The sequence below is a fragment of the Chinchilla lanigera genome, unplaced genomic scaffold, assembly GCF_000276665.1.
Source record: "Chinchilla lanigera isolate Chin_1 unplaced genomic scaffold, ChiLan1.0 scaffold00051, whole genome shotgun sequence".
Lineage (NCBI taxonomy): Eukaryota > Metazoa > Chordata > Mammalia > Rodentia > Chinchillidae > Chinchilla > Chinchilla lanigera.
The window spans coordinates 10,210,950-10,223,027 of NW_004955452.1; the positions used below are offsets into that span (position 1 = coordinate 10,210,950).

Below are 12,078 nucleotides of genomic sequence, written 5' to 3' on the forward strand. Positions count from 1 at the left end.
CACACACACACACACACACACACACACACACACACACACACGCTCTGCCACTGGGTTACACTCATAGCCAAAAGAGCTACTCTTATTTGGCCCAGCCACTGGAAAACCTGGCTCCTGACTGGTGGACCTCCTGACAGTGTGCAGCTGCAGCCCACATGCCTCAGGCCAGAGGAGATGAGAGCCTCCCTGCCCGTGATGCGCAGGCTGAGGTCAGAAGAGGGGGCACTGGCAGAGTTGTCCTCCTCACCCTCCCGTCTCCTCCAGAGAGCAGCTCCCGACCTTCTTGGCCACTCCAGGGCTCAGGACAGAAAAGAAAAAGGCTTCCTGACCCCTGTCCTATATCCCCTGCAAGAGTCCCAACTTCAAGCCAGAGGAATACAGTACAACCAAGATCTCTTGTAGGCCCCAGTAATCCCGGGGCCCAGTGGATGCTCCTCATTTCACAGACGAACCAGCTAGGATTCAGAAACACCTCTCACTGAACCACTCTGCCTGCCCCTGCTTCCTCCCAGCCAATCTGCTTCCAGGGGACGCACCAGGGCACTGTGCCCACATTTGCCCACACCCCACTCAGTCTTGTCCTCAACCACCCGCCCGCCCGTCCCTGTCACAGCCCAGCCTCAATTCTTCTCCCTGCAGCTGGCACTGGTCACCATGGCAACGGGTTGTTTGGGAAGCCGCAGGATGACAGGCTGCGCCGCAGAGTCAGGGATGGGCCCTGGAGGACAGAATGGCTGTGAGCTGCTTCAAGTCAAGCCAGGCAGGACCTGGCTCCACCGCCACGCTCCAAAACAGCCGCCCCCAAATGTCACAGACCCAGGAAGCCCAGTTCCGGACTTCTGGTCTCCGTGAACCATCTGAAGTGGGGAGAAACCAGATGAACCAGGATGTCCGTCCCAGCATTACCCACAGCACGACAAAATATGTCCTACGTCAATGACAGGTGATGTGCCACAGCATTTTCCTTGTACCACGCTCTGTGTTAAATGCCAACGTGTGTCATCTCATGTAGTCCTCACAGTCACCCCGTGAGAGAAGGAGCTTCAATCCTCACGTTTTGCACATAAGGGAATTATGCCTGGAAGGGTGAAGGCACTTGCCTAGGTCATTTGATAGTGACAAAGCCACTACCGAATGCCAGCCTGTCCACCGTGCGGGCTCTGCTCTCCTCCCTGCAGCAGCTGGAAAGAGGAAGAGGAAGTCCCAGCCCGTCCTCTCATCCTGACAGCGCCTGTGGCCGTGACAAATATGTCTATAGGCAGCTATGACGCAGGGTTCAGGAAAAGCAAGAATCCAGCTGAACAATGTGTACCAACTTGGAAAGATCCTGAAATACTATAGAGCTTAAAAAACAAAGCACAAGCCCCGGAACAACAGGCCATAGCATAAGCCTATTCATATACAGAAAGGCCCAATGTTCAGATGTTTATATCTGTACAGAATTTCACACCAAGGGCACTGGAAGGACACAAGCCATGAACAGCAGTTATCTCCGGACAAAGGGCAACATGCCCAGGGGGGACTAAAAGGGTCTTCCTCACTCTTTGATGATAGCAAAGTAATTAGGAGCCAAGCATGATGGTGCACACCTGTAATCGCAGCACTTTGGGAGGCTGAGGCAGGAAGAACACAAGTTCATGCACAGCCTGGGCACCCTAGCAGGATTCTGTCTAAAAATAAAAAACGATGGATGTGAGGGTGACCTGGCTTGACAACATCTGTCACCCCAGTGACCACCAGGGTTGATTCGGCTGATCTGGCTGGTGAGGCGGGTGTTCCCTTCCCCAGTCATGGCTCCACATGTGTCCCTCCCAAAGCTGCGCATGCTCTGTGGAAGGGACAACCTTCCCTGATAGAGGGTGACCATTTCCTCAGTCCAAGGTATACAAGCAGCTGCCCTCCTTGGCTAGAACCTCCAAGGAAGTTCTCAAAATAAAAACTAACAAAGGGCTGGGGATGTAGCTCAGTGCAAAGATCCTGGGTTCACCCAGTACCGCCCCCAAAAAAGTTTTTAATTAAAAAAAAAGAAGTTATAAAATTTGACACATAGGATCCCAATTCTAGGTTTAAAAAGGAGATCTATACACATAGGAAAAAGACGGAAGAAAGGGTTCCTACCAAACTGTCTGCAGGAGTGAGTGCTGAGTGGTGGCTCATGGGGCTGGTTATCTCATCCTTATCTTCTGTGACCTGTGCATATGACTTTTTAAAGATTAATGCTTTTGAGCAATATTTACAAGGACGATACAGTCACGTTCCTATATAACTAGTACAAATGGTAATAAACACACAGGAAACTCATTGGTTCCTATCCCAGCTCTACTAATTCTGTTTAGCCTTAATCAGTCATTTCACTTCTTGGAGCCTCAGTGTCCACACCCAGGGAAATGGGTGCATACCAATAGCATCTACCTCCTAGAGCTGTTACAAAGACTGAAGCCAAAGTGCTTAGCACAACACCAGCCCGTGGGAGGCATGCTGGGTGTTCTCACCACCGTGCTTAGGATGTGTTAGACACACAAGCCAGCAACACAGGAAAGTCTCAAGATAGACTGCCAGGGTTTGTGTGCTGGCTGTCACTTGTCTGCTGTGTGTCCCTGGATCTGTTACCTTACCTCTCTGGGTTTCATGTGACGATGATACCCAAAACACCTACCATGTAATATATGCTCCACAAATGTGAAAAGAATTCAACTCTGTGGAAAACACCAACCATACACTGTGCCACCCTCCAGCTTCTCTGCGTAGATGGGTTGGATGTGATTAACAAAATAATCCATACTATAAGCAGAAGATCAACAGAAAGGGAGGCAGTAGGGATAGGGAACACGGCCAGGCTCTCATTCCAAGGCTGGGCGAGCCTGTAGAAGTTTGTTAACTTCACTGAGCCTCAGTCTCCCCATCCGGTATGGGGCTGGTGCCTTTTAAGTCAAAGGCTAACGCTAAAGGAAGAGCAAATTAACATAAATTAAGCAACGTACTTTGTGCAGCATGCCATGCTAGGCACGTTACACTGTAAGCTCATTTAATCCTCCAAACAGCCCTATTGAGCTGGCATTAGTATTTCCCTTTTTACAGATGAGGAAACTTAAAAGAGAGTTTAAAATATCTCAAGGTAGGTCTTTCGGCTAGGAAGTAAGCAGAAGCAAGATGTGAACCCTGGACTCACCGGCTTCAAAACACCCTCACAAAAATTTAGTAAATACAGCTGATCTTCTCTTTCCAGACTTGGTGGGCATCAATTTACAGGAAATAAGCATGAGAGATAATGTTCATCAAGAGTCCGTCTAGCTCAGCTCTATTAAATTCCACGGCCAAGCAAGGAGTTGAGACTGGTGGCCTGGCCCTTTCTGTCTCAAACTCTTGGACTCAACTTACCCATCTGGGACATCCTTCTGGGCTGGCTTCCTCCAGCTCACCCTGGCAGGGGTTGTCCGAACTTCCGTCCGCGGGCTGCTCTTGCGCACAGGATGCTGGGTCCCTCCTTAGCTTCTTAGCACACCTATCTCTTTTCTGCCACGAAAATGGGCCTGCGCAAGCCTTGCTGGCAGTGGCCTCCAGGGAGGAGCTAAGGCTGCCCAAGGGCTCCGGGGAGCAGGCATGCATGTCAGAGGGCACAGCAAGTCCTCGCCCCAGGTTCTCCCTGGACGCCAGCTGGGCCTCAGCCTCTGGCCCGCGCTGGCCATGTGGAGCATCAGGGCCCTCCTCACTGCCAGCCCCCGCCCTACGCTCCACTTCTGGCTGTTCTGCGGAAGCCCATCCCAGCATCCCTTGGTGCGGTGCAGTGCACCCCGAGGAGTCCTGTGTGGCCGGCCTGTGGGACTCTGCCGCACAGAGTCTGCCAGGGCCCAGGGGTCCGCTTGGCTGGGCCCCACACCCTGCAGCAGGCAAACATTCAAGCCCCGCAGCTCCTGAACCACATCCTGCCTGACTTCCACCTGGATCTCCGAGCCTTGCGTCCGCATGACACACACGCCTGCAGGGGCCTCCTAAGGACGTCAGGTCAGCACCTGCGAGGGCGCCTCCTAAAGACTGGCTCTCGCTACCAGGGCTCTGATCAACCCACAAGAAGCCACCAGCCTCCTGCCCACCCTTGGAACAGGACCTGGACTTCCTGCTTTTCCTCCTTGCCCTCACAGGAGCTGGGTCCGGGGAGGATGGCAGGACCCTTTCAGAGAAACCCTCTTTGTTTGGCATGGAGCTTGTTCCCTCCCCACCTGGGGCACTCATCCCCAGGCCTCCCACCTCTGTGGGCCTGGGGCAGCTGGTCGGTCTCACTTCTGCTGGCCCCTCCATGCCCACCAGGGCTCTCTTTGGGAGACCAGGCAAAGGGCTACCAAGGTTTCCGAGGCATCTGGTAGTTAGAATGTCACACAGAGAGACTTGGAGCCTCCTGGAGCACCTAGCACTCCCCTGCACAGGCCCAGGGAGCAGCTGGCTGGGACTCTGCCCTGCAGCCTGCGGCTCCAACTCCCCCAGGCTGGCCCCAGCAGCACCCCCAGCCGGCAGGCTGGCGCCTGGATGGGTCACCTCCTTGCGGACTCTCTTCCTGCTCGGAGCCCGACCCTGGGCCTCTGATTTCACTCCTGGCATGGAGCTGGCTCCTACCACGTCCTCCTGGAAAAGCACACCTCTGTGTTGAGACCGGAAAACAGGGTCCTCTGTGCTGGAGCTGCCCGCAGCCCCCTCCTGGGACATGTCTGTGCACCCGCCTGGGCCAAAAGCAGAACGGAGGCCTGTGTGGAGACAGAGGCAGGAGACCTCATCACAAAGGGGCTGACCGGCCAGCCCGCCTAGGACAGCAGTGGGACCTGGTGCCAGGGGAGGGAGGAGAGGCCACCCCCAGCCAGACTGCGCCTCAGGACGGTAAGGTCTTCCCCTGAGGGCTGATATTTTTGTTTAAACAGAATGTAACAGTTACTACTTATTACTGACTGGCTTATCCCCATTATTTCATTTCCTGCCGGCAGATTTAAAGATGTTAAGCGACTCACTCCAGGACACACAGAAGCGGAAGAACCGGGATTCTCTCCCAATCCAAAAGCCCAGTTCTAAACCGCTCCACGTGGGGCGGACACTAAATAGGTTCATACCCTCCATCCCACTCCCCTCCTTTCCATGCTGACAGCCTACTCAGGGAACCCTGGCTGCAGTCATTCTCACCTGGGCCTCCACCCTCCCCCTGCTAGTGCTCCACCCCAAGCGAGAGGGGCCTCTTCACGTGATGCGTGGGCCTTGTGGAGGGCGGAGCCCTGGTGCGGCGCAAAGAGCGGCTCTCCTGGGGTACTAACTTTCCCTCTCCAGCAGAGGGCGCTCTAACCTGCAGGAGGGCTTCCCAGAGGAGGTGCCAATCACTCCAGAATCCGATTCTTGATGGCAAAGGGCCTTGAATGCCTGTCTGAGAGTTTAAACTGGATCCTATGGAGGTAGTTCCTAGCATTATTCATTTATGTATGCTGTCTCTCTTGGTCAGTCTATCAAGAGTTTTTCTTTCTTTCTTTTTTTTTTTTTAAAGAAGTAGATGTTTATTTTGCTTCTTTGTCTTTTATCATCCATACATTTTCTAATTCATTATCTTCTATTCTTACCTTTCTCATTTACTTCTCCCACTTTCTTTGGTTTCCTCTTGTTCTTTTAATTCTTTCTTGACCTTAATGAAATATCAGCTCCTTTAGAACACTCTTTCTCCAACCCTGCATGGTCCAGCAGCACCAGTGGTACCAGCAGGAGTGGCCTGGCAGCAGCAGGACACTGTTTCCCAACGGGCCCTGCAGACCCAACAGGTGGCATCAAGCTACCAAAGTGAACACTGCATACAAGTTCCTAGTATATGTTGGATTTTGTTACATAACTGTAGAGCTTGCTCTTAAGGTTAAAGTTGCCAAGTTAATAGTTACCACAGTTGGTCAGTTGCTAGGCTGTGCTGGGTGTTATTGTTATTGATAACTGTACTATTTTAGCCAGGATGTCATGCATATTGTAATCAGTTTTTCTCCCTCATATGACAATAGTGTGACTGCCTGGGGTAATAATCATTACCATAGTCCAGTATGAAAAGGCAGGATGCAGGGCCAACTAGATAGCAACCTCCCATCCTTAATACATTGGGAAGGTAGTTTTTTAGGATAGACATAAAGATCAGTAACCACGTACACCTAGAAGACATCTTTGAGGAATAGACATTTTTTAAGGAAGCCATGATACTAGTGATAGAACTCTCTGCCATAAGAAATCTACAACCACCAATGTAGAAAATAAAACAAAATAAAAAATAGAAAACGGAAAAAAATCAATAAATGTAATACACCATCTCGACAGAATCAAAGACAAAAATCACATGATCATCTCAATAGATGCAGAAAAACATTTGACAAAGTCCAACACTCATTCATGAAAAAAACACTACAGAAAATAGGAAGAGAGGGTCTCTATCACAATCTGATAAAAGCCATCTGTAACAAACATAGGCAACACCTAACTAAATGGTCAAAAACTGAAAATTTTCACTTTAAAATCAGGCACAAGACAAGGATATCCACTATCACCATTCCTACTCAGTATAGACCTGGAAACATTACCCAGAGTAATTAGACAAGAAAAAGAAATAAAAGGAATAAGGATAGGAAAGGAAGAAGTTAAATTATCATTATCTGCAGATGTCATGATACTCTACAGAGAAGATCCCAAAAAACTCCACCAAAAGACTTGTAAATTTAATAACCAAATTCAGTAGCATAGCTGGATACAAAGTCAACACTCAAAAATCAATAACCTTCCTGTACACAAATAACAAACTCACCGAGAGAGAAATTAGGAAAATTACACCCTTCACAATAGCATTTAAAGAATGAAATACTTAGGAATCAATCTAACAAAGAAAGTAAAAGCTCTCTACATTAATAATTACAGTACTCTGGAAAAGGAGACTGAGGAAGATATCAGAAAATGGAATGAGGGGCTAGGGATTTAGCTCAGTGGCACAGTGCCTGCCTGGCAAGCACAAGGTTGTGAGTTCAATTCCCAGTACTGGAAAAAAAAAAAAAAAGGAAATGGAATGATCCCTTGCTCATGGGAAGAACCAACATAGTAAAAATTCTATACAGATTTAATGCAATCCCAATCAAAATACCATTAGTATACCTCACAGAACTAGATAAAATTGATTTGGAACCAGAGAGGCCAGAATAGCAAAAACAATCCTAGGCAACAAAGGCAAGGTACTGAGCTTCACAATCCCTGACTTGAAATTATACTACAAAGCTACCATGATAAAAACAGCATGATTCTGGCAAACAACACCAACGACAGACTGAGGATCAATGGAACAGGTTAGAAGATACAGAAACAACTCACCCACCTTATCTTTGACAAAGATGCCAAACACCTTCACAGGAAGAAAGACAGCCTCTTTAATAAACGGTGCTGGGAAAACTGGCTTTCCACATGCCAAAGACTAAAACTAGACCCATGTCTCCCACTATGCACTAAAATGAAATTGAAATGGATCAAAGATCTAAATATTAAGACAGAAACACTAAATCTGCTGAGAGAGAACACTTGAAGACACAAATGTAGGCAAAGATCTCATGAATAAAACCCTGATCACATGGCAAATACGACAAAGAGTCAACAATTGGGATCTCATCCTATCTTTTGCATGGAAAAAGGAATCACCAATAGACTGAAAAGAAAACCCACAGGGTGGTTAAAAAACAAAACAAAACAAAAAAAACAAAAACAAAAAAAAAAAACACCTTTTAACCAGTTGTCCCTCAGACAAAGGACTAATGTCTAGAACATATAAAGAACTGAAAAAAATCAGACTCCCCCAAATTTAAAGACCTAATCCAAAAATTGGGTACCTAAGATGAATACACATTTCTCAGAGGAAGAAATACAACTGGAGGATAAATATATGAAAAAAATGTTCAACAACACCGAGAGATGCAAATTAAATTTACAACAATGAAAATCAAAAGAATGCTGAGATTTCATCGCACTCCAGAAAGAATTGCAGTTATTGAGAAATCAATTAATACCAAATGCTGGTGGGATATTGGGGAAAAAGGAGCTCCACTGTTGGTGGGAGTGTAGACTGGTGCAGCCACTGTGGAAATTAGTGTGGAGATTCCTCAGAAAACTAGGATTAGAGGTCCCCTTTGACCCAGCAATTCCCTTGCTGGGTATCTTTCCAGAAGAATTAAAAACATCATATCACAGCAATATATGTGCACCCATGTTTGTAGAAGCATAGTTTGTGATAGCTAAATCTTGGAAATAACCCAATGCCCATCAACCAAGGAATGGGTAAAAAAGATGTGGGGTTTTTTTTTTAATACAATGGAGTACTACCCAGCCATAAAGAGGGATAAACTTGAGACATTCTTAGGTAAGTGGATGCACCTTGAGACTACGTGTTTAACTGAAATAAACTGGACACGTGTAAATATTGCATTGTTTCTATGGTGTGAGAAACAGAAAGAGTAAATAAGGATCAAAGTGTATAGTAGGTATTGTGAAATAGGAAGAAATTGCTCGGAAGAAAAGGGAACTAGGGAGGGGTGGGGGGAAAGGAAGAAAGGGAAAAGGAAAAAAGGATAAAAGAAAGATAAAGTGGAAACAAAACTTTGTAAACGAGGAGGGGAAGAGGGATTGAAGGGAGGGGATTGGAAAAAAATGAACCAGGTTATAATCATGCATAGGTACAAATTCTCGATGATGAATATGATCATTATGTATATCTAAACTGTACCAGTAAACTTTTGCTTTTGTTTTTGTTTTTTTTTGTCTTTTCTCCCGGTACCAGGAATTGAACTCACGACCTTGCGCTTGCCAGGCAGGTGCTTTACCACTGAGCTAAATCCCCAGCCCCTGTACCAGTAAACTTAATTTAAAAAATAATGACAGAATCCCAAGATGTGATTGGTCAAAAGATGTTAAGACGTTGGTAATGTGCCTATTAAAAAATAGTAAGCACTTCATCATTGGGCCAGAATCTGGTGAAGTGAGAATTGGAACACATTTATCTGTGTTATGCTAATAAGAGAGTTAAAATTGCCCATCAGCAACTGCATGGCATGGATCCATTTATAGGAATAAAATGTCAGATAACTTTTTGAAAAACTCTCATTTATACTTAATTCAGTTAATGCTATGCATTCTTCTCCAAGTACTTCTTCAGCAGCATCCTATAAGCCTTGAACAATAATGGAGATGTTCTTACTATCATTCAGCTATAAATATTTTATAATTTTCAGCATAATTTACTTTATAATCCCTGGATAATTCAGAAGTTTCTGTGTGTTTAACTTTCAGATAATTTTTTAATTTAAATTTAGTGATTTAATAACGATCAGATAAAATGGTCTGTATAATGTTGATTTTTAAGAAGTATTTAAGGTTTTTCGGGAATACTTGTGATTTAATACATTGTCAGTCATTGTTGCTGTTTATTGCTGTGCTTAAAAAATAATGTAAATTATCAGTTTCGAGTTGTAAGCTTTTCTTTCTCTCTATATTAACTTGAGCCTTTTAAATCATGCTTCCCCAATCTGCAAGAATTAACAGTACCTGGAATTTATAGTAATCAGTGTTCAATACAGAAAAAAGAAGCGACTCCATGTATTTAAGCAGAATGAGGTTTAATAGAGGGCATTGAGTGTTTCCGAAAGCAGTGAACACTGAGGTGCAGAAGTAGACTCTAGGCTGGGCCTGTGGGAGCTACAACTAAAATTATTCTTAAAATACACCGCCGTGGTGGAGACCATGCAAAGGCACAGACATGCGCATTGGCACCGCTGCTGCCCCTGCTGAGCATTCGCGAAGCCAGGGACCAGACCTTCAGGCTTAAAATTGGATGGTCTGGATTGTGCTCGGGAGCAGTAGCAACCTAAAGAAAGTAGCCGCGATCTCCCTGCACAACTGCCCGTCAGCTCTTGGCCAGGGGCACTATGTGGGGGAAGCAAATCTACGGCTACAAACTCAGTTCTATGGGAAGCCAGGATAGCTTCCACCTCCCCTCTTCCGAGGCACAGGAGGCCCTGGCGAACTGCGGATGGATGGCAGTGAGTCGCTCGCTAGTCTCTGCGGTAGTGTACGCTATTTTTCATCTGGTCGAACTATCAATTCTTAGTGATGTATTTTTATTTTTTGTAATCACGCTATTTATTTATTTATTTATTTATTTATTTATTTATTTTTGGGACCAGGAATCGAACTCATGACCTCAGGCTTGCCAGGCAAGCACTTATGCCGCTGAGCTATATCCTGGGCCCCAATCTCTTTATTTGTAAATACATATAACACAAATGTTCACAACATCCATGCACTTTGTTGGCCTGCTAGACAGAGGTATTATTTTTGAAGCTCTTTTAAAAATATTTGAACTTTTTCCTCACTATTACTAATTTCAAACTGATCTGATTGATGAGGTCTTCGGGTCTGTAATGTCAATGCCAGAAAAAAAAATTACAGAAAGAAGTAAAATAACATAATAAATTCACTAGGGAAAACCAAAAATAATATCCTAGCCTTCATGGCCAACACAGCTTTGTAACTGGATAGCACCAGTTTCAGCTGAGAGGCAGAGACACACCAAACTGTCTCTATCTAAGCCGGGTACAGAACAGTAATGAGAAAGCAGGCCTCCTGACCGCCAGCAACCATTTCCATCATGATGATGCGTGTTTTCTCTCATGGACAATTACTCATGTGTTTCTCTATGTGTCCTAGGCGGAGTAAGAAGGGAGGAAAGAGCCATAGTGAAGAGAAAATCAAACCAAATGAGATTAGGCCAAAAGAAAGGTTAACTATCACCCGCTTAGCTATGTAAAGGCGGGAGGCATTTGTCCACCACAAGGAGGGGCAAACAAGAGAACCCATACTCCAGGCAGAGTGCAGGGGCCGGTGACGGTGTGATAACCTGATGCCTATCTGAGCTGCAGTTGGAGCCAGGACACTGCAGGAGCTGGTGCACACGCAGCGTTGAGGGGCCTGGCTGCCCTCTGACACAACAGAGCTTCATAAGATGGCATGGTGCGGGTTGCAAGGTGGAGACTGGGCACAAGTGTGAGTTGGTGGGATGTGGAGCTGGGAGCCGGGAGCAGGGAGCAGGGATTTTATGGACTGCGCTCACACACTCTTTGGAAGTCTTTCAGAGATTGCTGCAGTTCCTTTCCAAGACAGGTCTCTTTCTATCATTCTTGAAAGGCTTCTCCTTACACCGCTGAGTCCCATGCTCGTCTCCCTGAATCTGGACCCTTCTAGTTAACTTTGGTGGCAGCCATGGTCACATTGTGTAGATGCTGGGCATTGTAATCGGTTTTGTGCTGGCAGCACCTGGTGGGGTGGGGATGCCATGCTCCAGGAAGTAGGGGCTGGTGCTGCAGTTGGTGTAATTCAGCTCAGACTGCTCACCTGTGGCCCACTGCTGGCTCCTTGCCCTCGTAGTTCTGCCTGGCATCCGTGTAAGTCCTCAGCAAGGTGTCCTTGATCTCGTGATGGAACACAAACCCTGAAATGCCAGCTTTGAGCTCAGCCAGGAACCCCAGGGACGGAAACGCCGTATACAGTTTCAGCATCCAGGGGCCACCGCAGCACATAGCCAAGCACCCAAGCAAGCCGAAAGCAGTAGTGGTGCCAGTTCTGAGGGGCACAGAGGGAGCATTTGTGGAGTTTTCAGCAATAAAGGAGACAGAAGTGCCCAGGGTAGTTTTCCCCAGATTCCAACGGCCACCCGGACCAGCCCAGTGATTCAGAAGCCGGAGGAGTGAATGAGGAGGAGGATTTTGAGCCAGGGCATCACAGGCTTGGCCTCCATTCTCCTCGAGGCCGCGCTGCAGAGCTCCTGCTGCGGGGGCAGGCACTCGGGTGTGCTTTTAAATCTTACATTATGATTGTAGACTTGTCGATTTTTTTTCCTTTATGTCTGTAAATTCCTGTTTTATATATCTCAAAGCACCTTTTTAGAAGCATTTGAACTCATAAATTACTATATCCTTTTGAGAGGTGGTCATTTTCTTCTGCCAAATGTTACTTTTCCTTCTTGTTCTTGTTCTTTAATTTTAGCTTTTATGGTAC

At 46.5% G+C, this 12,078-nt stretch overlaps 1 protein-coding gene and 1 pseudogene across 1 annotated transcript in view; both read right to left on the reverse strand.

Annotated features, from left to right (window-relative positions):
- Nucleotides 1-3,965, reverse strand: part of Spocd1 (SPOC domain containing 1) — a 22,839-nt gene extending 18,874 nt beyond the window's left edge. The window contains exon 1 of the mRNA XM_013519461.1: nt 3,729-3,965. Coding sequence (XP_013374915.1) covers nt 3,729-3,965 — 237 coding nt within the window. The remainder of the gene's footprint in view (nt 1-3,728) is intronic.
- Nucleotides 3,966-11,261: 7,296 nt separating this feature from the next.
- Nucleotides 11,262-11,824, reverse strand: LOC102013244 (annotated as a pseudogene).
- Between the last annotated feature and the right edge of the window lie 254 nt (nt 11,825-12,078).